Below are 25,581 nucleotides of genomic sequence, written 5' to 3'. Positions count from 1 at the left end.
TAATACGACTTGTTGAATTGCTAGTGAATATTAGCGTCAGAATAATCATTTCTAAAAGCGCGGGGTTTTGCGTTTCAAAATGAGGGGGTTTCAACACCCCCTGGCTACGCGCCTGCCGCCAACCCATGCAAAAATAAAAGTCGGCGCCTATGTATAACCAAGCAACAGTGGTATCAGTGCCAAGTATATGTTTGGCTTTTAATCTGGAACCTACAATAAGAGCAGGTTAATTTGGCAAATTCAAATTTTTGACAAAGGTATTTAGTTCAGCTTGATTCAGCTTTATATAGCTGCTGATCACCATCACACTCATGCTGAGAACATTCTTCAGACAAAGACTCCTCACCGAGAGAATCTTCTTCAACTGTTTGCAAAACGTTTGAAGGCAATGGAATTGTGACATCTGGCCCATGAGGAATCGGTCGTATTGCGCAAGTCAAATTGATGTACCCTGGCATGTATTCCTGGCAAAAACCTATTTGAGTACGCTGAAGAATTACAAGTACTTCTTTATACTCACCATCTCGTAACGCTACCTCAAAGTACATTGGTAAAGGCAGTCTTCTTTCTACTTCACAAAATTCACCGTAAAAGTGTTCGACGGTTTGGTGAAATTAGTAGGCCTACATACTGTACAAAATTAGTAGTATAAAAGTCTTTCGTAGATCGGAATAAGTAATTTTCTATCTACTTCATAAAATTCAGCGTAAAAGTGTTCGACGGTTTAATAAGATTAGTATTCATTTTACAAATTCCGTAGTGAAAATGTCTTTAATACACTGGAAAAGTCGTTTCTTTCTAATCTACAAATCCGATGTAAAAGTGTTTGGTGGTTTAGTAGGATTAGTATATTCAATTTACAGAATTCGTAGCTTAAGCGCTCTCTTCGGCCCCGATTATCCGAAATTCCATGACTGTGACGTCTTTATTTTGTACTAGAGAGTCATTATTTTCACTGCTGATATACAGCAGTGGTTCTCAACCGCCGGTTCGAGAATTATATTAGGATTTTATACCTTAATTTCAAGATGGAAGTTAATTTCAAGATGGAAGATGTTGAAGGATTGTCCATTGGTAAAATATATATAACGTCAAATTTTAAACTGATGCAGAACTTCGTGAGGCAAGATTAGGCTCGGAAACATGTTCGGTTTGACTTGAAGTTCAAGCTGTCTCCGGTGACGGCATACGAGCGACTCGTTAAGTACGGGCTGACTTGCTAAACCGCGCAATTCATACGATCATTCGTTTTCGATTCATTAATTTTGTGGATGGCCACTGGCCAGGTATCGCTGTTGCCAGCAGCAGGTGTTTTCGTGCGGCGCATTGTGCTCGTAGTAGGCTACGTCTGGTAGTATAGTGGAAAATGAGCAAGGTAGCTCGACAAGGTGCTTGGTCCTACTTCAAAACGCTTCATTTTTGGATATTGTCGAAGAGAGGAATATCATTCGAGTTGGCGCGGTCGGTTAATCCACGGCCTTCGGCGCGAAATTCGCCAATGTTTATCTGGGCAAGTCAATTTCACCTCAACTTGATCAACACTCGCAGACAGTGCCGCGAAGTTACATGAATGCCATCTTAAACATATTTAATTACGAACAAAACCCTTAAAATATCACTCTCTAGTACAGGGGTGGCCAACCTGCGGCCGTGGACTTGTAATTCAATTAGTATGTGTTGGCGGCAGTCGACAACAAAATTGAATTTACGAATTGACTCCAGAATTTTTGATATATTTTAATCATTCTTGAACTTTTCTTCGCGCCAGGCGAGATTCAATGAGACTTCACTTTTTTATTTTAATTTAGCCGTAGCGTCCTTTGCAATCTGAGCCCCACAGTACAGATGCGAACAGCGAAGGAAAATGATGCATTGCATATAGAAATACCAACTTGGAGTCGTGCGCTCCTCACGAAAAAAATTTGTTTCAGGTACGTTTGGGAGATTCCAATATCTTTCCACCATACCTACAATCCTGATGGGAGGTCAAGAAAAAACAGCACGCAACAGAGTGACTATAATAACAATTGGCCCAGCCGAAGATGCCTCGCCATCATTTATAACGGTGCCCTAAATTTCCGAAAACACTCCCTCCATCAGATATACCGATGAATCTGATCGCATTGGCTGAGAAAGGATAAATTTTGGATAGTAATATCAGAAATTACGAATATTAATGACGAAATTCATTCGTGAATCGGAAAAATTTATCGCGCTTCGCGCGGCCATTACCATTTCCACTACTTTAGTCATAACTATAACATTATCACTATGTAGCGATTTCGGTGCGTATAGTAAGACGATATGAAAAAGTAGATTAGCCCGGAATTCACCAGAAATGAACATGGCCAGTTTAGCATGGGAATTTCGCGTCCAGTTCATTTCGACTATGTCCTGGCATGCGGCCGTGGACAGGCCGTGTTATTTTTGGCATATGCCAAAACTGAAAAAATAACTTATTTTTGGCATTTTTCGATTTTTATTTTTGGCAGTTTTGGCATCGTCCTCTAAATAGATAGTTTCAGCCGCGAATTAGTCACGAAAACGCTTTGTTTTGGCTAGTTTGTCAAAAGACACCACAAAATGTGCAGCATCCACGTATAATCAGTGCCAACAAACAATAAGAAGAAGAAAAAAACTAACGATTTCATAGGTTAATAATATCAAACGAAACCACAAAATGTGAAGTATCCAGCTGATTGTTACAGCTGTTGAATACACTTAACTCGTTTGCATTGTAACAATGCTTCGAAACTCAGGTCAGCTAAGTTTCTCCTAAATTCATTTCTCGCCCAGGGAATCTGGGAAATATCGGCTTCAACAGTAGCCGGTGAGGGAAAGAATGTTGCCAGTCATCCACAAAAGGTTTTCAGAGCTTCAAAATCTCTGGAGGGCCGAACCAGCTTCCATGCATCATGAAAAGAGATCACTTCGCCAGTGCCATCGATCTCATCGCGGAAAGAATTTTCTTCCCGATCCTTTTCCAGGAGTTTCCTGTGTTGTCTCTCAACACATTCTATTTAGTAGCCCGACTATCATTTCTCCTTCAGTCTACCGATATATTTTCAGAGGACTTTTGTCACTTCAGGTGGCTTTAATATTACCAACTCGCATGGAAGAGTTCTGGGAGTGTTAGCTTGTTTAAGAACATTGACGCAACAAGACTGTCTGGCAAAACGAGACTATGCAGCTCAGAAATAGCCAGACAGTTTGTTGCGTCACAATATTCAACTCGATCACAATGCAAAAATCGTGGTCGATTTTGGGGGTTCCAGTTCCATGAGCAGAATATAATTTATATTTTAATAATCAGTACTGCGGCAGCTTCTCATTGATACCCGTTTTATCAAATTTAGCGCTCGACAAGCTGGTCAAGAATGTCGTAAAATTGCCTTTGGACAAATGGAAAGTATGACGCAAACCAATCTGGCTGTGCCCACACCATTTAGGATACCATGCTTTCACCCCTAATGGGTGGGCTGGATCCAAATTAAGAAACCTGCCTTTCACAAACGCTCTTCTCGCTTAATTGTAACGCGGTCCTGTTAACACAACACCATGAACGAAATACACTATTTGGCAGGCCGTGTTATTTTTGGCATATGCCAAAAATTGCTTATTTTTGGCATTTTAAAATTTGTATTTTTGGCATCTGGCTCCTGAAATGCCAAAAATAACACGGCCTGAGCCGTGGACCATATAAGTAATCGAAATGCGGCTGTGAATAGCAAAACGGCTGGCCACCCCTGCTCCAGTACCATACTTGCAGAAAAACGACTGCATAGTGCATACATTACATTTTCGGTTGATTTCAATTTATTAAGGGTGCACCGGTCCGCCAAATACATTTTGCAATCTTACCTGTCCGCGAGGTGAAAAAGGTTGAGAACCACTGATATACAGTGTTCTTTCCAATTGTCTACTAGTTCGTAGTTACTGATGACGAGTGTCAGTCGATAATAGTCGGGTTCATTTCAGTATGAATATATTATTCTATTGTTGTTTTTGTATTTTCAATGCGCTGTTTGCCTTTACGCACGACCATGTAAGGAACAATTGACGTTACGCTTAATTCGGCAAAACTTGAGCGGATCCCAGTTGTCCGAATTAAGGCGGAGTCGACTATTATATTCAGGTCACAGCCCTTGCATCTGTATACGATGGTTGTATACAGATGCTCGTCAGATAAACCAAATCTAATCCTCTAGTTACAATCTTGGATGTACCCTGTACCTGAATCTGCGACTTTGACTACAATGCAGTGAAACTTTGGACTGAATTTAGGTCAGCACTCGTTTGCGGACTCAGGCACGGTGCAAAGAGTTCAGTGCGCATTCTTTTAGTGGTAGTACGTCTATTCACGTACTACTCTGATTTCCTACTTCTGATGCGAAAGAGACTCGCCTGTTTCAACCAACCGGTACTTTTATCACAAACTCATTTAATCAATTTCACACGTACACTTACTTCAACTAACGACATAAATAAAATACTTGAATTAGAGACATGCACTGCACACGGAACGAAAAAGTACAAAAATAATATCTTTCCGATAAGCAGGCCTGTCTGGGTAGAAGGAGAGAACCCACCAATATATCCCAAAATGTATGTACCGTTAGTGATTTCGAAGACACCTCAAATCGACTAGTCCTTCAACTACAAGGTAGGCGAGATTGAAAGTTAGGTTAAGCAATGATTCAATTTTGTGAAAACGAAGGACATGGCAATGACCAAGTGGAAGTTGGAGGGGTCGTACCCACGTTTCACCTCTCTGGCTACGCAAGTGTCGCAGGTTACAGCTGGTATGGGATCACTCGGGACGAAATTTCTATTTTATTAGTTTCCAACTTCATCTTTTTTTTGGGTATTTACGGAATACAGACGTTACGTCATGACTATCCACGTAACGTAGGAACGACTGGCGTCACAGTGCGCGAATCGACAATATGAAGAGGGCACCGGCGCCTTTTGTCACAGACTATAACGCTAGATGCGTCTTCACGGCTGGCGTATACGAGCTATATAAAACCTATATTATATGATTACGGCACAGGGGCCATATTACGGGATTCCATCCAAAAAGTACTTTGCGTAACACAGAATTTAAGACGTAAAAATGAAAACTGGCTTCGAAAACTGTTGAAGTAGAAGGATTTCATAATTGAACAGCAAGAACAAAGATACTCCAGTAAACCTTGAGCATGCAACGCAATTTGAGAGAAACGATTTGTGCGTTCAGTTTCAGACGTAACGGTTACCTTGGCATACATAAAAGTAGCAGACATACCAACGAGAAACACCTTCCTCACATATATCTGAAGAGTCTGGTTAAAAAAAGCTCGGATTTGGGTAAAATTGAAGAAGTGCACACACTTAAACAGGAAAGTAAATTCTACTGACAAAAATAGAATCGGTACTAAGGATAAGATCAGCATTCCGGCTGCACTGCAAATTGTGTATTTCGCTAATTCCCACGATAGGGTAGGGCACAAATCAGGTAAACAGCATTTTCTGGTACAGAATTTTGCTTTCACACCCACCCCAATGGGTGAAAACAAGCAAAATCCATCAATTCTTATGGAGATATATCCAGGCAAGAGTGCTGTACTTGCATACCAACCCCAAGTAAAAAATCTACCGCATGCAAACAGAACCCCCTAAACCACTGCGATATACCCCCATAAGGATTGGTGTCTTCGACTCGTTTTCATCCATTCAATTTTGTTCAAGCAAAATGTGGCACGAGAAAGTGCTGATGGGGTGATTTGCGCTTTACGCTATGGTGGAAATCTCGTACACACAATTATTTTCGACTCTTGTATCAAGAATGCATACCGATTTTATTGAATTTTCCATATGGACCAACATAAAGTTGCTAGCGGATGAAAATGTAATGTACCGTAATTTCACAAATCCGATGCACGAATTTAGTCAGATATATTGAGACACCATTGGCGAACAGACTCACGAATATTTGTGACAGCATATGCGTGTTCGTGATATTCCACAACAACCATTTGCCTTTCACTCTGGATTACTTTTTTCTAAAATCGCGTGAAGATTCACAATGTTTTAATCGAAAATTTTCCCTCGGGCAATGACAGTGTTTGACTACACACTCATTCTATATGTGTACATTGAACATCAGCACAGGCTTTCAGAGTAAACAGCATTTTTACACAAGTAGATGTGGAAGTAACGCCATGAATTTCAACTAAATTACATTAGACTAACTAAATTACAAGTGGAAGTAGCAATTTTCAAGACATGTCAAAATTACTTGAAGTGAAACTATAAAAACAACCGAATAGTTTTAAGTAGTTTAAAAAAGCAGATTTGGCCGAGGAACCGCTTACTTTTAGCAGTTAATTTGAGGTGGCTACTCCCTCATTGCAGGGCGCATCTTCGCGACGAACGCAAAATGACCAATTACTACTACAAATAGGTGCAATTTTGTAAAATAGATTCAGTCAACGCAACACAAGTACGTTTTGCCGTGTTGTCATAAAGAATTCACTCATAAAATTGATGCAAACATATGCCTAAACAACATTTTACTGGACATTATCGAACGTTCAAAAAGTGCGTAAAAAACTATGAAGCGGAACTCGACGTAGCCTAAGAACACAAATGTTCGAGCGTGCTAGTATGTTTGAGTACTCTCAAAAGCAGAAGTACTACGGCTCTAAACTTTCTGCATATCGGTTAAATGGGCTTCGTATAGCACAAGCACACACATTAATCCGGCTTTCTGCGAAACCCCAAAATTATGCATAAGAAGCATTGCATATTTATGTCATAGATATTCGTCTGCGTACCGCATTCACTACTCATCGACGTAAGGCAAACCCAGCCACATCAAAACGTGTAGCTCTTGTACGTTGATATCCAAGTCATCGGCGCCACCCAGTGATGTAACTCTGATGTCACGCGTTCCAGTTCCGGAGACTGAGTGTTGACACGATCCACGAGACCGTGCGGCCGGTAATGCGTGCTTACGTCAAGTCGGAAAACGGCATCACTAGTCTTTATAGGTACGGCGAACTTGAGCCAAAACTCCCATCTGGGGTGCACGTAGCCCCCGGTGTAGAGTATGAAGTAGCATTCTGAAAATATACTGAACTATGAAACACGGCTGCGAGTGTCTTAATTCTGTTAAAGAATCGATTTTTAAAGCCGAATTCAAATTCAAAACGAAATGGGTACCGGGAACGAATCTAGTACGGGAATGACATGATTTAATTCAGAAATTGTGCGCAAACGAATGAGCAATTCCTCTCGTGTATCCAACACCAGTCCAGGTAAAATAGAAAATCCAAATTCGACCAACGTCAAAGAAAAACGATCAAAGTCGGTAAGTATTTGGTGGCAGGATCGCATCTAGTATAAAAGTGGGGTCAATTCGAGTTGCAACAAATCTTGTGTGGAAATTCGAGATTAGTATCACCATTCAGCTTAATTTGTTTCAAAACGTGAAAACCGCCGAGACTTGAAATCTGCTATTCTGTCGCAGCACAATCTGCCACTATTAGGAAACATCACCTTTAGGTCTAATACAAGCTTTGCTGTTTCTTCCCTTCGGGCTGCTGTCCAGAGACCATTCCACGAGCGATCCGTTTCTCAGCGGCGACAGCACCACGGTCATGTGCGGAGGCCCAAGAACGGACACCAAATACGTTACAAATTCACCTGGAAAACCAAATCAGTAAGTGGGAATTTGCGTAAGTTTTGCGCGCTAGTATCAAGAAGAGTTTGTCGAAGTTGTATGCAAGTGTAAATAATGCCCAGTGTAATGGCCTTGACAGAGTGTGAGTTACTTAACATTGCCGTTGCTGCATCTCTGCACCGGCAAGATAGCGTAATGGTTAAGCGTCCGGCTTCTTGATCGGTAGGTCGTGGGTTCGATAACCATCTGGGTCAGACCAAAGACCTGATTAGTAACGTTGGTATTCATGACTTCCCCGATTGGTGCTCGTGCGTTACTGGGATAGCGTGGAGGGGTGGTGCAAGACTTTACTCTTTCGACGCCGAGCGAAATTTGTCGATTGTCTTCAAAACGCCGCGATTTTCACCAAATAACCCCAATTTCAACCGATCGTAACTTCGTCGCTACCTTAGCTACCGAGCCGTACCTACATCCGTATTGTAGCCACAAATGATATCTATCTAATGATGCGTAACGTGCCTTGATTGATGCTGTCGTGTTGCTAGGACAGGCTTCGGTACGAACTGCAGTTTTGCTGATTTCAGGCGTGCTGCTGCCAAGGTAGGGATTTTGTTGGTGTTTCTATGGTACTTATAGATTAGCTGTGACATTGTCAATTTCACAGAATATTCTTATTCTATTATATATTGATAATATATTATCCTTAAATCGTTAATTCCTTTTCGATGGCAATGCGGAGGTTTAGAACCTTCGTGAAATACCGCTGCCGACATGATCATCGGCCGTTGATGCTTCGAGGCTATCATTGTGACGTCAAATCAGCAATAATGGCTCGAAATTTTGACTTCTACTAGTACCGGTACCCAAGTTTGTTTTTCAGGCGCAGTAACATACCGTCGGAGCCCATTTGTGTACGATTACAAGCAGCGATCTGCACAAAAACATCATTATTTGTCACCGTTGAGTTCTCGTCATCTCCCGATGCCATTTTACGTTTGAAAAACTTGAATAAATACGTATATATTGGTGTGAAGTCTGCGTTGTCGCAGTGCATCTACTGCCTTGGTGGCTTCAGTAGATCCGTATATCCACTTAACACGCGATGTGTCACTAAAGATTGGTGATAATGATATAAAATGTCTTCAGGTATTGGCATCTGTTGAAAATCATTGCCGTCGTGGAAATTGATAACAATTAAAGTTACTATTCACTACAGGTGATACAGCGAAATTTCCTCTCAGTAGCAGTCTTGAAATTTGAATTCATTACCGCACAATGCCCCGACTGGCATGAACGCAAAATAGCATGGCAGATTTTCGAGACAAAAATACGCTCTCTCGATTTAGCGAACATATGGGGATACGCAGCGTTTTGAAGACAATCGGCAGCGAACGTATGGGGATACGAGGCGTCGAAAGATTTAAAAAGCCGTAAAAGGCTATATCTGCACCTTCCTTGTCCAGCGGCATATACACATCATGGACTCAAGGCATGCCTATGCACATGTCGGCCGTATTCAAAAAACCTTACTCAGTGCTCAAACTCATTTTGCGTCAACATTGCGTAAGAATCGGTATTCAGAAAGCGAAGCGAGAGAACGAGTTTGAGTTTAACTGGGGTCGAACTTGGCGCTCTTTCGAGTTGTACTTTCGTGGTTATGGTATTCAATGACGATCTGAGGTTGGAGTCGATCTCGAAATGCAGTGTTTGAGCAAGCGTTTTCTGAGTCAAGCCATGGGCAGACTCAAGGCCTTACTCATTCCCATTTCTACGGTTTGGCCGTGAATATATTGTGGAAATTGCGCTGTGAGCATGTTTGGTGCCTGAATTCACAATTTCAACTGTAATATATAGCACCGTTATAAGAAGGAAATCATGTTCTAGCACCGTATGGCTTCATCATTGGCGGCGTGGACTATTCCCAAATCGGCGGACATTTTTTATCAGAAAGGTTTCCGGTGGATTCGCAAAATCGGTTATTCCTCAGAATGCTCTGTTTTATCACTTAACCCTTTGCGACCGGCGGTCTAGTATACTAGACCGCGACTGTTTAACGCAGAGGAGTCTATATTTAATCCAAGATAGCTAGACCTGTATTGGTCATAAACGATTGCAATCGGTTGGTATGTATAGCTCTTATAAATACGCATACATCAGACCATGTATAACCTAATGTTGCGATGTATATACTGCTTGAAATGCAGATTGAGCACGCAAAAAGGTTTCGCGCAAAATTGAATTTGTAATGATGTTCGCGTGAGTGACCGCCTGAAATATAAACCATTGTATCTTCCGTTCTAGACTTCATATAACCGATTACAGTTATCTTCTATGACTTGTTGTTGGTCATACCATTCTATGAAAATCCTTATATCGAAGATTAGCACGTAGAAGATGTTTCAAATTGACGTGAAAGAAGCATACCTTATTACGTGAAAATCATGGCTGCGTAAGATGACCTGACGCGTTGCGGTTTCAAACAGATGTACAATTGCTTCAGGCAATAGCAAATTATACATATAATTAGACATTATCCTGGCATTTGCATCAATATCCATATCATGGAGCTTAGTTTTGTATAAGAAAGCCGACGCCAGCCCTAACACCGCACAAATAAGCGTGCGAGTTAGGCTATTTTTGTACCCGAGCCTGTGATAACAACATCATATAGAGGCAGTTATATATCTGTTTTAGATGGCACATGAAGTTACTGTTGGCTTGTATGACTACTGTTGATCATACATGGAGCATTAGCCGTGTAGAATACAGTTCAAATTGATGCGAAATAAAGCAATGTATCACGTGAAATGACTTCCCGAGCGTATATGGGCACTGGGCAGTGTCGAATAACGCAATATGTGTATACTTACGGATTCCTTGCAGCTGCAAGTTACATATAACAAGCAACTGGTGTTGATAACACTTCAATAGCATGGAGATGTAGGCCTATACTAACGGCAACATTGCCAAGGCAGTTCCTATGTTCTGCACAACTGGACGCGCGTTGCCTTCAACGAGAATACGAGATTACGTAATCGATTACTCATCGGTGGCGGCCGCGTGATTGTGCTCATCATCACTACCTTTCCAAGATCGTAGCGCGGGGCTATGAAGCGCTATGGTAGCATGTAATGTCTCGTTGGAACGTAGAGATTCATGCGGAAGGCAATCAGGTGGTCATATACTAAGAGAGGGCCTAGGTATGACGTCAGGAGATATAGAAGAACAAAATTGTAATTTATTTTCAAGAAATCGCGAACATTTTCTCGCATAACGCTATTCCCTCTGGCGTCTGAGCCGTGAGAGTATCTCAGACCGCTAGGCGGCTACTTCAGGTTGACGGCAATATATTGGGCGTCAATTTGAGCCATATGGATGACATTTTATCGTTTTCTATGTGGATGCAGTAAAATTTTGGTCAGTAGGCCGGCCGGTTACAAAGGGTTAATATAAAACGTAGCATCAGAATATGTAGAAACGATTGGAGGATGAATGTTACTGAAAAACCACACACAAGCTGTTGTCTACAATAGCGATCCTCCAATCCTAACAAGAACCGAATCCTCGGCGATGTGGACAAATGCAATACACGATGGTAGATGACCTGGCGCTTTATGAATGTTCGCAATGTTAGATCATCTCAATACAGTTGATAAAACCGTCCGTCCCTGTGTATGGCGGAAATATCAGCAACGCGGTACCAATACCCATCATCAGTAATCCAATAAATAGCTTGTGCTTATGCCTGAAGACTTCAGGATGAAGTCTGATTATTTACTATTTTAAAATATTTGCTTTGGCTACTACAGTATGCCAAATAGTCATGTTATTGAGCTGTGGTGCTTCGTCTATACATCCAGTGTATAATTCTAATATCATGCGTTGAAACGGAGCCACGCTCGAAATCCTAACCCAATACCAAACGCTCTCTCGAATCGAGCTGGACTCAGACTTTACTCCGTCGAGCACGACTTGAGTTTGAGATAGAGACGTGTCTCTGAATACGGGCCATCGTGTGTATGTATATCATGAGTCAGTGTATATGCCACAAAAACATCAAGGACAAAAAAATAAACTACGTCCTTTTCTTTATTTCATTCGTGACCTGTTACGAGCATGCCAAGACTATTTCATAGCGCTTTCGGACCATTGAAAGTTGTCGTTCCATGAATATTCGTAGCCTTGTGCCATCGGCAAACACTTGCTGGAAAATTCAACGCGTGCGTGAGGACGTATTATCTATATTGGCAAAGGGTGTAATTTATTTCATTTGTCTGTTCTTGAGTCGACCTAGTCTATGTCAACAGAAAGAACTTGTGTGTATCATTTAAAAATCGCACATTGAATTGTTTCGTTCTCTCCGTGCTTGTGCCACAGCTCTCTCGCATTTCGAATTTTGTATTTTACCAGGTGTGACATCATAATTAGTGATACTGATTGTTGTTGAACATAGTTTTTAAACATAGTTTTTGAATGCTCGCATTATTGTTAATGGTATCCCGTGATGAATGTCCGCCAAAAAGCTGCGGGAATAAATATGAATATATTATTAAAATGTTTTTCGATGCCGCGATACGGTTAACCAAGACTCCCAGGTTCTAACAGTGGTACAAATGTATTGAAATTATCGACTCACCTTCTCGGGTCGACTTTTTCGAGACTACATCCACCGGATACAGTCCCGTAGTGGCAGACAAAGGTGGAGGAGCAACCGGTACGTACTGATACCTTTGCATCAAGAACAGCACAGGCAAGGAGATGGGCATCTCGCAATACGGACCTGAAAAGTTCGTACAATAGGTGACATGTATTTAAAAGAGATGGTCATAGTAGTCAGCGCTGCTACCAGGACTGTGGATTCAGAGTTTTCGTTCAGAGTCACAGACTTTTGAAGTGTGAAGTCAGAGTCACAGAAGTTTTGTAACACTTTTTGGAGTCGGAGTTGGGGAAGATAAAAATATAGGTCTACTGGCTGGAGTCAGATTCGGAGGTTGTTAAAATGCTCCGATTCCAAATACTTCAACATCAAAACAAGCAGGCACCTGACCACCTGAGAGAAAAGGGGGGGAGGTGAAACGACAGTATGGTGATTATACATATGTTGCAAGTGCCATTGAGAGTCCGTGCTGTTGTATCATGTGGAAGCAAAGTGAGTGACGCATCATACGTTTTCCACGTACTACATAAGAAATAGGGCTACAATATGGACGTCGAGTCCAGCAAGTGTCACAGTGACGATATTGTGCCAGAAATTTTGCAACGGGTTAACAAGTGTAGACGCCAAGCCGCTGCAGCTAGAGTGGAACGTTACGTAATACAGAATTCATTTAGTTGCAATTTCCGAAGAAATATTTTTCTCGATTTGTTCTTCAATACGAGACCATATCTTATTTATAGCGCAGTGCCCCTTTGAGTCACAGTCAGATGTACAAAAAGAATATGGGTGTGGTACCAAATGAATTGCGTATGCAATTTTGGACATGAATCTCAAATTCGAAACATGATTTCAAACTCTTAAATTTGTCGATAGCAGGTATTTTTCTGTCCCAAACCTACCGTCGCAAACCTCCACAGGTGAATCCATAACATTTCTCGGCCCAACATCATACACAGAGCCGGTGTAGTCCAAGTGACAGACCAGCAATCCGGCATCACTCTTTTCCAAGCGACCGTCGAGATTATAGAATTCACGGTGCGTGTGCTGTGAAAACGTCAACAATCGATTAGCTCTGCAAAAACAGATCGTCATTCATTTTTTTTTATTGGCGACACAATTACTAATTTTTATAAGGCAGTGGTTTTCAAAAATTTTAGAGGTGACGGGATTTCAGTTTTCAAATTATACCGCAACTCACCTTTTAAAGCTGAGTTTAAAACAGACAAAGAATTGTGCATTCATGGCATATAGGGATGTGCAATATCGAATACCTGAGTGTAGGGTTGTAACCAAGTCACAAGGTTCCGAGTCACAAGTCAATCTCATTTTTTAGTTCTGACTTGGGTCAATTCGAGTCATTTTCAATTCACCACCGCATCCAAGTCGTAGAGTAGTATGTCGAGTCCAAGTCATTGTGACTGTGTGTGTGTGACTGTTCGTTCAGTTTTGAGTTCAATCCGGTTCAATCCACTTTTTTTCAACTCTGCTCGAGTGACATTTACTGCGTTTCCTTCCATGCACGGCCGACTCTCTCGTTTTGGAGCGACTCGGTCGGCCAAGCGAGATAATTTTTGGTGCGCAGCACACCCACGTCGGCCATCGAGTGAATCCTTCGGCTTGGCCGTTCGGACATGCTGGCGCAGTATTTTCGACCAGCTGATTGCTATTTGCTACTTACAATACACTTTTCGTATCAAATCAACCATGGCTGACACGCAGGACAGATCTCGGACGCATTGCGAAACCAGGAATTGAATTGTGATTGCGATGCAAGTTAGCAGTACAGTAGTAGTAAGAAAGCAAATTTAATTTACTTGAGCAATGAATCTCTTGTTAGACGGACTGATTGGATCGTTGTCAAACGGAAATCCGAAATCTGTAAAGGCAAGTGCGACGGAGCAGAGCAAAGTCACAGACATAATCGCGTAGAACCTGTAACGAAAATACAACACATTACCGCTATTCTCAAACAATTTGTGCATGGATTGCTCATGGACATTGATGCTACTAAAGTGCGTATGATGCTGGAAATTTCCCCTCAAGTATGACTAGCCTTCCACTCGTTTAGGACGGATTACATGTAAAAGATACGACAGTTTTTCAAACAAAATTTGGCAAATTTCACCAATATCATTTGACATTTGACAGTATAATATAGGCTGGCAAACAGCAAACTCCAATTTCTTTCAAAAGAAACCAAGCAATCAAAATCAAGTTGGTGGTTTAACGGTATTCTGCTCTACACCAACTTCAGTAGATCCACACATAAAAAGTGTGATATCAAAGAGACAGCAGCAAATTCCTCAAGTTCAAATTCTTGGTTTTGATATGCAAGCTTTCGTCTGAATTATATTCCGTGTTGATTTCCATTTTTGAAAGGTCTCGTCCACAAAACTGAAAACGCAAATCGACTGACTGTTGCAACCAATTTCAATCATAGCAGTGACACCAATCTAACCAAAAGCATCATTTCCAATGAAAAATTCCGTCAACGGAAAAAATAAACACCCGACAGACTAAGATACAGTACTACGTCAGCTATTACCATTTCACGGAGTCCACGAGGTAAACGGTGCAGCTCTGGTAGGAGAAGCAGCACATGATGCAGATTCCGATGATGATACAAATGATCAAATCAGGCGGGGCTTTCGTGCCCATGCGGCCCGACAGGGTCACGAAGAATTCACCCAGCAGAAGCAGCTTGCTAATGTGCAGAGACGTCGCGACCGTCATAAGCGTTAGGAAGACAAAAATACGGTTCAAGCCGGGCAGATCTGAAGACAAAGATTATTTACCTGCATTTTACGTACAATTGAATTTTAACTTTTTGAAATTTTCACAAGATTGACTCGATTGACTCCACTTAGTATCTACTCTAACCCCAATCAAGCATGGAATTTGATGATTACAATTGAGTACTATTTTGAAGTAGGAATGTCATGATGAGTGCTAACAATTTTTGCTTGAGTGTAATTCATACTATTCATTTCATGATCGCTTGAAAGATATATATTTGAAGTCTTCAGGGGTTTGTAATAACTCGAGTCATGATTTTCCAATGACTCGACTTGACTCGAGTCATTTTCTCAAAATACAAAAATGACTCGACTCGAGTCCATTTGTGTATTGACTCGACTTGATCTCGAGCCATTGCACATGACTCGAACCAAGTCACATGACTCGAGCCTCAGAAGGCCAAGACCAAGACCGACATTTTATTGTAATTTCGAAGAATACCACACGATTGGTATTTCGTCTATAGGTACTGGTACCGTACTTGAAAATACGACCAGAAATGACAAAAAGTGAGGAAATTAGTATATTATAAATGCGAACCATTCGATACCACCAAACGGAGTTATGAAATGCGGGTTTAACAAGACTTTAACGGGAAACTGAGCAGTCAACACAATGACTTGGACTCGAGTCATTATACCAAGACTCGGACTCGATCCCCTTCTCGCTGACTTGGACTCAGACTTGACTAGAGTCAAAACTATAATAGTGAGATAGACTTGTGACTCGGAGCCTTGTGACTTGAATACACCCTGCTTACTGGTGATGACGTCACAGTGAGAAGTACCCGATTCTGAATCGATTTTGCGCATTCCTACTAATTGCCGCTTTGGACAAGTTTTGTTTTGTTCTATGAAACATCAGATACACTAAAACAAAAGAAAAGAACACTACCGTGCTGGAGACTTACTGGAATCGTTGGAAAACACTTTTTCCCCAAAGAAACCTCTTCCGACGACAGCACACAGGGTCGGAATCGTGAAAAGATGCGACGATCCGATGTTTCTTGTTTGAAAGATCAACGTTGACCATAAAACGAGGGTGGCATCGAAATTGAGGTTTTCTAACACGCGACAGTCTTTTTTCTGCAACAAAACCGAGTTATCTTCCTGAAGTAAGTCGGAAATAAAACCAAATTTTTTGTCTAACAGATTGCAATTTCAAAAATGGCAACTGCTTTCAACTCCAGCTTTATTCAACGATATTTATGATTACGCCTCTCACAATCTCTATATATAATTCTGACAAGCAAATAGCCTCGCCCCAATCGACTCCTTCAAACTATTTCCTTGATGACATCTTAGCCCTTCTGCATGACTCAAGCCAGGTTTTCTGAATGACTCGACTTGAGTCACCATCCTAAACCAATGTGACCTGTCTCCGACTGCACATATGGAAAATATGGAGCGCATCATGACAGAGAAAAAATTTCGGGTCATTTTCAAGTCATCTAACATTCTACGAAGTCAAGCAGTCATTATTATTCTTTTATTAAACAGGATTCTATTTCCGTTTCGATGTGGCTAATTCCATCAGCAGCAAATCGGCTTTGCAAAACTGCCGTCATAATAATTGCTACCACAAAATCATTTCAGCCATGCAAAAAAATATTGAGCCAGGCGTAAAAGAATTGGAGTTAGTCTTTTTATGGCAATTTAGATGAAATTTGGTAACAAACTTCTCCCGCACGATTAAACAATATTTTTTCTCTACACAGATACGAGGTTGACGCTTTAGTAGTGATTAGAAATTAGTTTGATGCGGTTTAGCCAGGGTTGTAATGACTCGACCCGAGTCACAATGTTTCATTGACTCGAGTCATTCTACAACTTATTCAAATCTCGTATATCATGACCGATATATTTGAAAAATAGGCCCAGAAACTGTCTTTTATGTTTAGAGTGAGAAAAATGAGTATCTTGAAAATTCGATATTACCCAAGAGTTTCACAGAAGTGAGTTAAACTGACTTGAACTCTTAACATGACTCTGACTCGTTGCTCACTGACTCGGACTTGACTCGGTGGTGAAATGAAAATGACTAGACTTCACTCGAGTCAAAACTATAAAAGTCAAATTGACTTGCGACTTGGTTATAAACCTGGGTCTACCCTTCATGCAACCACAAACGATACAAACTGAAAATATTTCGCGACTTGAAATCGGAAAATATGCCCCACTGGACGGGGGACTCGACTTGTGACGCGAACCTACCTCCCCGAAGCGTTTTGCCACCGCATGGGTGCCCACCATGCCCATTAGTCCAGCGGGAAAATACAGGCCTACAGCCAGTGGCGAGTGTGCGTACCACGACAACGACCTGTTCATCTTGGTCATAAACACGGAAACCGCGATCAGGCAAAGGAACATTGTCGCATAACTGAAGAACACGAAACCGACGGCTTTCACGAGTTTCCCGCTGTACTCGTATCGGGAGTAGCCTGAAAAAAGATCAGTATCAAGTTTTTTGTAATTTCATTACTTTTGTAGCTAGGGCTGGGCACAATATTTTGAGTGCGCAAATCCATATCGAGTATTAATTATGATTCGAGTCCAGTAGCGGGCGATGAATTTTTTTCCAGTACTGACAAAATACGGGACTTGCAACAAAGAGTTGCTACGATATTATTTTCCACTGAGGAAGGCTGTCAAATTCAATTCATGGTCTCGTAGAACGCGCAACATGTAGCCTAAAACACGCACATTACTGAAATTACATTTCTACGAAGTCCTGAACAACCCACAACATTGTCACAAAGTCCAATCTAAGTTCCAGTTGATACGTATCACATTCTGTTACCTAGGCTATAGAAAGTTTCATCGGTATTGGCAAAATTTGTTCAGGCCGGACCCATCAGGCTAAAAATTCTGTTATCGATCGATCTGTACATGGACCGATTCTGAAATTCTTTACCAATACCGTACAATTTTTCAGGAAAAAAACATGTCATTAAAACCTGTCATTTAGGGCTTATCCGAAAGAATGCTAAACGGCTGATTAATACTGTTAATCGAGTCGCATAACGTTGAATAAGGCTTTTCCCGAAGACCTGGTAAAACTTTGATTCCAGCCAAGTAGGTTGCCACGGATGACAGTTCTAAATCGGACGATTACCATTCTCCAGGACAAGCCATCTTCATGATCTCCGCTCTAACAACTGCGCATGCCCCAGCTGTTTTGAATAAAAGGTAGTACCGAGTGCCTTAACGACTAGTAAATTGCGTTCATCGTTGCCCGCAAGCCAGGTATGATTTCGTATGCATGTAAATCAGCCTGCATGCATTACATTAGGGCCTGCATGTAGTTTCAAAATACAGAATTTTCAGTTTTTCAGTATTTGATCATCGGGCCGATTCAACATAATTCAGAATTTTTCAAGCGACAGTCCCGACTTAATTTGTGGGCCTTAAACTATTTGCAGTAAATATAAAATTTTACATGAAAAATGTTGAGAAATAAAATAAATTCTAGGCCAGATTCAATTATCGTTATACCAGTCTAGCCAGCGTTGTGTCTGGAAGCATGACAATGACAGAACAACAAAAGTACGAATCATGACTGTTACGGCTTTTTTACCCACGGCAGACAAGTGACAATCGATATCTAAGAGCACAGTTGTAACAAACACCCTCGAACAGACATTTACAATGGACCAATAACAGCTAACAGGTTCACCTAGTAACTTAACACCCACACAACGAATACCTACTACTCTTCTTATCACAGCCTACCTGATATGTTGGAATCGACCATTTTCCTCCCGAGATAGATCAACACCAAAGCTAGCGTCGCATAATTCGCTAGCACCGTGATCCACATCGGAATGATAACCATGGTTAGGCCGAAAATGTCCAGGTATACAACGTTTCCATAGCGATATTCAGACGGGTCTGGTAGTAGCGATTCAGTGGACTGCACTAAATGCTTGACGACGCCGTGGATATTTTCACCGGCCCGCTGTACCGCCCCTGGTTGTATCATCGACGGATTGTCGTGAAGAGTATGGTAGACATATCCGTTCTTTATGTACGCCAAGTCGATTCCGGGCTTATTTCCGTGGTCTCGAAAGATCCTACGACAATATTGTATCGGTTTGGGTGTGAGCAGTGGAAACAAAAAGAAAATTTCAATTCAATTTAGTTGAAATTGTCTGGTAACGGAAGGAAGCTATCTTTAACAACAGCAAGAATATATAGACCAGTATCGACAGTTTCAACACGCACGACATTTACATGACAATGTTGCAACAATAATGTGAGAATGCAACAGCTCATCGACATCAGTTGTGGAAATATTCAACCTGCAAGAGCTATGTGTATATTTGTCTTAAGAAAATACATCATCATAGCCTGCTCGACTCGTGCCCTGTTCTAGGAATGACACTAGAAATAGGCGTGGCAATGTAGTTATAGAATGAGGATTGTAGTTTTGACAAAGATTGCCCCGACTTGGAGTATTCTTCGAGTGAATCTTGCGAGATAGTTGACATACTTTTAAGACTATTATAGCCATTGAGTCTGAGCCTATTGACTTTAATTTCCATAAAATCTCAGCGAATCTTTTGTTCACATCTGTGTCAAGGAGAAATGCTGAATGTGCCTAAAATCTGGGATTTCCAAAATTGTATTTTGATTCCAATTACTCAACAATATCTACTATTTTCTAAGTATTTCCTACTAACTTTCCGAAGTTCTTGAAAAATTAAAATTAGTAAACACGCAAACTGGCCATTAGTTAAATATTAATGTAGTACTAAGCAAAATATCAAGACCTTGGAAGGAATAGGAATGAAAGGAATGCGGAGAGCATGTCTCAGAAATGTTTTTTTAATGTGCTGTTCAGAAGAAAAACGTAACTACGGTATGCACTATTACTGTAAACAGTACCTTAACACAACACCTATTATAAATGAGACCCTTGGTACATTCATAAGTGGTCACTCAGGTCACTAGCAAAATACCACCTCTCCCCCCCCCCCCCCCCCCCCGACTTCAGAGTACTGAGCTAGTCTTTGACTATATGCGGTACTTAGTAAGGTGGATGTAACTCAGACTAGTTCAAATTGACGGTTTTGTAGCAAACAATCGCCTCTTTTTCATCTTGTGGAGTGTGAGTGGCCAACCTTTATGCTATTCACGAACGCAATTCGATTATGTATATATAGTAGGGCTGTTCAAAAAAAAACTTTTCCTTCAGATTTCACTGGCTAATTGATAAAATTGTTAGGTTGGTTAAAAACGCTGCACATCAACTTTGACTCAATTCCAACCAGTAGAAGTGAGATTTGAGCAGTAGAAAGTTTTGATTTATCATTAGAAAACAAAAAAAAATTAATTTCAAAATTTTTCTGTAAACACCATGAAATTGTTAGGCTGTCATTAGAGATGAAGCACACGAAATTTGACTCAATTCCAACCAGTAGAAGCGAAGTTATTGCAGTTGAAAAATTTGGATTTGAATAAAATAGTATTTATGGTGACTAACTCTTTAATTATTTATTATAAAATCATGGAACTTTCTACTGCACGAAGCTCGCTTCGACTGGTTGGAATTGAGCCAAAGTTGGTGTGCAGCGCTTTTAACCAACCTAACAATATTATCAAGTAGCCAGTGAAATCTGAACTAGATGTTTTTTTTGAACAGCCCTACTATAGATACATAATCGAATGGCGTTCGTGAATAGCATAAAGGTTGGCCACTCTCGTTTTAAAGTAACCGTCTCCGATTGACTAATAAAAGTATGCGGCGCCATGTCAAAAGCAACTTTTTGAGACTACCCGACTTCAGATATTTCATTGTCTACTTCTACTTGAAGTGGTTTGTCCAGGTTTTGGAAATTGCCAATTCTAATTTCAATGGAGTAGAAATGCAATTACTTCTATTCAGATTAGCCCAATGCCGAGTACATTGAGATGTACCTGAAGTCCGTATCGGAAGGTATTACACCGCTTTGAAACAGGTCCTGTCCAACAGATGAGCCGTGCGGGTACGGGGCGTGGTTCGCCCAAGCCCAAGCAAGCCACGGGTTGCTAGGACCGGTCTGGAATAGGAATTCTTTTCCTCCCGCACCAGCCGCTTCCAAATTGATGAAGGCTTTAATCTGAAACAAACAGAAAGGAGTGGTAAAGGTTTATCGACATCAAAGGTAGTTTAAAGATTCATTAACGACATTCTACTTTGTCGAAGTACTATAGTAGTGTAGGTTTTCTCTGCTTGTACTACATATTTGAGTGATAAGTTTCCAGACTACTACCACTTCCACTTGAGTTTATTTGCCAAAACTAGTTACTTTTTATGTTGCAAGTAAAAAGTCGTTTTGATATGTGCTTGCATTACTTGTACAAAATTGTAGACAGGTGGCATCCTTCAAAATTTCCAGATACATCGAAACTAACCCAGAATAACCAAAGGCAACAGGATCTGATGGAAGCATGCATTGGTTAAAACTAATGCTTGAGTAGGCCTACTCCTAAGGAACAAATAGAGCGTAGTCTCACCTCATCCACCCATTTGTGTTGGGTTATAAAACCATGACTGGCCTGCAATATCGTTTCCTCTGCTCCGTTGAAAAGCAGGATGAGAGGATGTAGCAGCGGCTTCTTATCGGCCGCTATTGCGCGGAGAATTTCAAGCAGAATTGAACAGGCGACTGCATCATCGCTTGCGCCTGTGGTAGAGATTAGTGTGGATTTACATCTGAGAGAGCAACAGATTTCAAAATAGTCGGCTAGTTTTAAAATCATGAACTTTGTAAGAAAAGCTTCGAATTTAGATATAGCTTTACGAACCCATATTTTGATATTAGGGTGGAGTGAAAAATGGAAAATTTTGCATTCCAAAATGGACACTTGATATGTGGTACCAAATATCAAAAAAAAATTCTATAATAATTTTAGGCTCATGCACCCTCTAGTGGCCGTGCAATTGCACCGAGCCAAAATTGGCCAATTTCGCTATATATTATTACCAGAAATGTTTTGCTGGAGATGCTCGGTAATGATAATGAAGGTCTCAGAAGACTTGCAATTAACAAGATTACAACGATGCGCAAATCAAACACGGAACACCAGAAACCAGCTGACGACTTTGAAGGAGAATATATTAATGAACCGAAACCTAAAAACAACATTGACACAAGCATCAGATTGTTCAAAATACCAATTATAAACATCTAGGCCAAATCATTCCATCAAATTGTCAACTTGAATCTAAAAGATATGGAACAGCCACCAGCAATCAAAAGCTGGTTAGATCTCGAACTGGAAAATCTAAGGTCATAATCAGGCTCAACCATCCTTGCCACAACCAGGCAGTGGAAAGACACTTGAAAGTGGTGACCGAAGAATCTGTCCATGTGTCGAGATTTAAACGTAGAGATGGTCTCATCAGACAAAAACTGGAGTCTCTAAACCATATGAAATCCTTTAATACGAAACAAGATTTTAAAGTTTGTGCAGACTAATACTCCGGTAGTGAAACCATCTTAAAAATGTATCTTTTTTCAATATAGAATTGATGCTGTTGTGTTCTCAATATGGATTTGCAATTTATGTGCTTTTAATATGGAGTTGTCAGTTATAAGATCAATCACCACACGCTTTTTGCATCGTACCCACTGCTTCAGTGCCTAATTTTACCTAGCAATGGTCTAAAAATCAATAATTTGCCTGTAACTTTTCTTTCAGTTCATTTTTAAGACAATGTTCTGTGGAAGTGAGATAGAAACTTGCTGCTTCTGGATCTTTTAAGCCCAAAATCTGCTTTCTATTGTAAGCAGGTATCAATATATAGCGAAATTACCTATTTATGGCTCGTTCGGTGAAATTGCACGACCACTAGAGGTTGCACGAACCCAAAATTATCATTGAAGTTATTTTTTTTCAATTTGGCACCACATATCAAGTGTCCGTTTTGAAACTCAAAATTTTCCATTTTTCACTCCACCCTAATATGGAATTGCAGTTATGTTTTTAATTCCAATGATAATAGAGAGTGAAGTTTACCAGATGCGTCCAACTGGCCATGTAGGTCATGAATTTGGATGTAAATACAATGCCAATATAGTGCGAGTTGTCAGATACGGGACTTGCATTGCAGTCGAACACGGCAAACAAGATTTACAATTGGAATCAAATTCACGATAATGGATTTATGAATTGGTTTCGAAAATGAAATCACCTTTCAATTTCAATGGACCGATAGAATTTTAGCTGATGTGGAACTCGATTGTATATTGAAGTTCTGTACCTCCAAGAAGCTCCTCAAATCTTAGTCTAAAACGATTTTGGAAAGCATTATGTATAGAGCCAGTGCACAAACACATACTGAGACCACAGTAGGCTCCTCTAACAGGCCATCGTATGGCCACAAGCCAACAAAAACAAAGCTTCCCTCACCACAATAGGCAGCTGCATTTCCACATAATGCAAAACATCGGACAAGGTGCCATGTCATTTGGAACTTGTCTGTTTTGTCAAGCATAGATGAACACAATAGAAAAGATAGGAAATGATACAAGCAGAACAGTACAGAAGAAAGGATTGTACAGTATTGGTTCAAGTAGGTCCACATAATAGGCTACCATGTATGAATCGGCTACATTATCTGCATAAATCCAATGATTTAGTAGTAGTAATAGCAGCAGACAAATAATAGACAGGGGTTGAAAAATTTTGAATTTTCATCACTGTGCCGAATGCAGAAGTGGTCAAATAAGTCAGAGTTGCTACTCAAGTAGAACTGGTGCCATAAATTTTTAATCCATTACAAAAAAGTCGCCCAGTAGTAGCAATTTCCAAGACATGGCAAAACTACTAGAAAACAGAAAGTGATACAAACGCTAATTCACACGTTTTCATGAAAATTTTCTTTCAATCGACTCAAACATTGATCTCTGATTCGCAAATGATCCCATCATTTTCATAAGTCAAATCTGAGTCAATTCAAGTCAAGTCATTTAGGGTAGCTATTCCATTCAAGAGAAGTGATTCATAAAAGGAGACATTGTATTTGGAAGTATCAGTTCGTATTGTGAGCATATCAGTTCACCCAAAAATACACGGACCATTACTTCCCGTCTCGCGAATGTCGTGATTGTCGATTTTGAAAATATATGTTTCAATTTTAAATACCGGTATTTGCCCTTTTGATCGGGAAAATAAATGGCGTGCCCATCAATTCAGTTGAATGGCGATGACAAATGATCTGATGTGCAAGGGTCTAACAATGCCTCTAGCAGGCCAGAAAGAACTGAGTGTATTGCATATAAACCAGGAACAACCTACAAGTTCCAGAAAATAATTCATGTCTGGCTGGGGCTGGCACCTACAAGCTCAAAGAAAGTTCCATATTAATAGGTTAATACGCATACCTGGTGCATTCGACACAGAGTCGGTGTGACAATTCAGAAGTAGAGCATTGTCATCGGATTGCGATGATGTCACTTTCACGACTGTGTTTGTCACATTGGAGTAGACGCTCATGAAGTCGTCGTGGTGTGGCATGTAAAACGATCCCTGTATAAAAATGTCACGTGTTGAATAACGTCATTTCGCAGTCCATCAAAAGCTGTATGAAGCCAATGTATATTGCAGTGCCGTACCTAAAATGCTGAGTTGGTTTTATCGTAGGTTATACTCCTGACTCCATGCTTTTTTATTAGGCCAGCTGCAAATCCATAAACCTACTTCCGTTAACCAAGTGGTCTAATTTTCGACTTGTTTATTCTGCCAAATCCGGGTTTTTCTTTTAGACTACCAACACTTCAAACATCTATAGATTTCGAAGCCTAATTATTGATACTATGTCATCACATTTGGTCAAGCGTAAAATAAATTTTTGTTGACAGAATTGAATTTTTTCTTCACCGAAATCCTTACGAAAATCGGAAGTTATACATCTCATATTATAACCACACAGTGTCGATTTGAAATTTTACATACCTCCATCTCCGTATGACGTGTATAAGGGTAATTAAAGATTTGCTGTCAAAAATGCAGCCACACAATTTCAAGATTTTTTCTGCAGCACGCAGCAAACGGTGGCCCAGAATCAATCTTAACGGGATCGAAAGACAATTTTATACCGTCGGCCTTTGGATATCTAATTCGATCTTCTTCGTTGTTTTGGTGGATGACCTGATCTTCTCTACTGTGTCCTTTATGTAGTCGTGAGCGAGAATATCATTTTGATACGATCCAGCGACTCGTGAACCCATGTTCATGAAATGGTCCAAATGGAATCTGAGAATGTTAGCAACTACGGTACTAAATATTAACGATAATTATCGTATATCCCAGAGGAGGTCAAACTTAGTAGGCCTACTCATGTAGGAGAGGTAACCCCAGAAATTTCTACTCAATTACAAGTAGAATTAGAGATTTCCAAGCATTTCCAAACTACTTCCAGTGCAAGTACAAAAGAAGGTCATGAAAGTATTGAGTAGAGTCAAAAAGTAGATATG

The 25,581-nt window shown here is 40.5% G+C and overlaps 2 protein-coding genes across 7 annotated transcripts in view; one reads left to right on the top strand and one right to left on the bottom strand.

Moving 5' to 3' along the window:
* LOC145457889 (uncharacterized) overlaps window positions 1–25,581 on the top strand; it is a 444,934-nt gene that overhangs the window by 94,171 nt on the left and 325,182 nt on the right. The window lies entirely within an intron of this gene.
* Window positions 4,422–25,581, bottom strand: part of LOC145458023 (endoplasmic reticulum metallopeptidase 1-like) — a 179,304-nt gene continuing 158,144 nt past the window's right edge. For all 4 annotated transcript variants that reach the window (XM_080336349.1, XM_080336329.1, XM_080336336.1 and 1 more), the window contains 13 exons: window positions 25,204–25,360; window positions 24,490–24,634; window positions 21,617–21,786; window positions 21,038–21,219; window positions 18,851–19,191; window positions 17,333–17,559; window positions 16,030–16,204; window positions 14,869–15,097; window positions 14,138–14,255; window positions 13,223–13,367; window positions 12,303–12,446; window positions 7,543–7,689; window positions 4,422–7,106 (listed from right to left, as the gene is read on the bottom strand). In XM_080336349.1, coding sequence (XP_080192475.1) covers window positions 6,859–7,106; window positions 7,543–7,689; window positions 12,303–12,446; window positions 13,223–13,367; window positions 14,138–14,255; window positions 14,869–15,097; window positions 16,030–16,204; window positions 17,333–17,559; window positions 18,851–19,191; window positions 21,038–21,219; window positions 21,617–21,786; window positions 24,490–24,634; window positions 25,204–25,360 — 2,428 coding nt within the window. In that variant the 3' untranslated portion in view covers window positions 4,422–6,858. The remainder of the gene's footprint in view (window positions 7,107–7,542; window positions 7,690–12,302; window positions 12,447–13,222; window positions 13,368–14,137; window positions 14,256–14,868; window positions 15,098–16,029; window positions 16,205–17,332; window positions 17,560–18,850; window positions 19,192–21,037; window positions 21,220–21,616; window positions 21,787–24,489; window positions 24,635–25,203; window positions 25,361–25,581) is intronic.

Source organism: Botryllus schlosseri, chromosome 2 (assembly GCF_051294905.1).
Source record: "Botryllus schlosseri isolate E-star chromosome 2, Bs_hap1, whole genome shotgun sequence".
Classification (NCBI taxonomy): Eukaryota; Metazoa; Chordata; class Ascidiacea; order Stolidobranchia; family Styelidae; genus Botryllus; species Botryllus schlosseri.
Note: the sequence above shows the minus strand (reverse complement) of the source record. Positions and strands in the feature narration are given on the sequence as shown.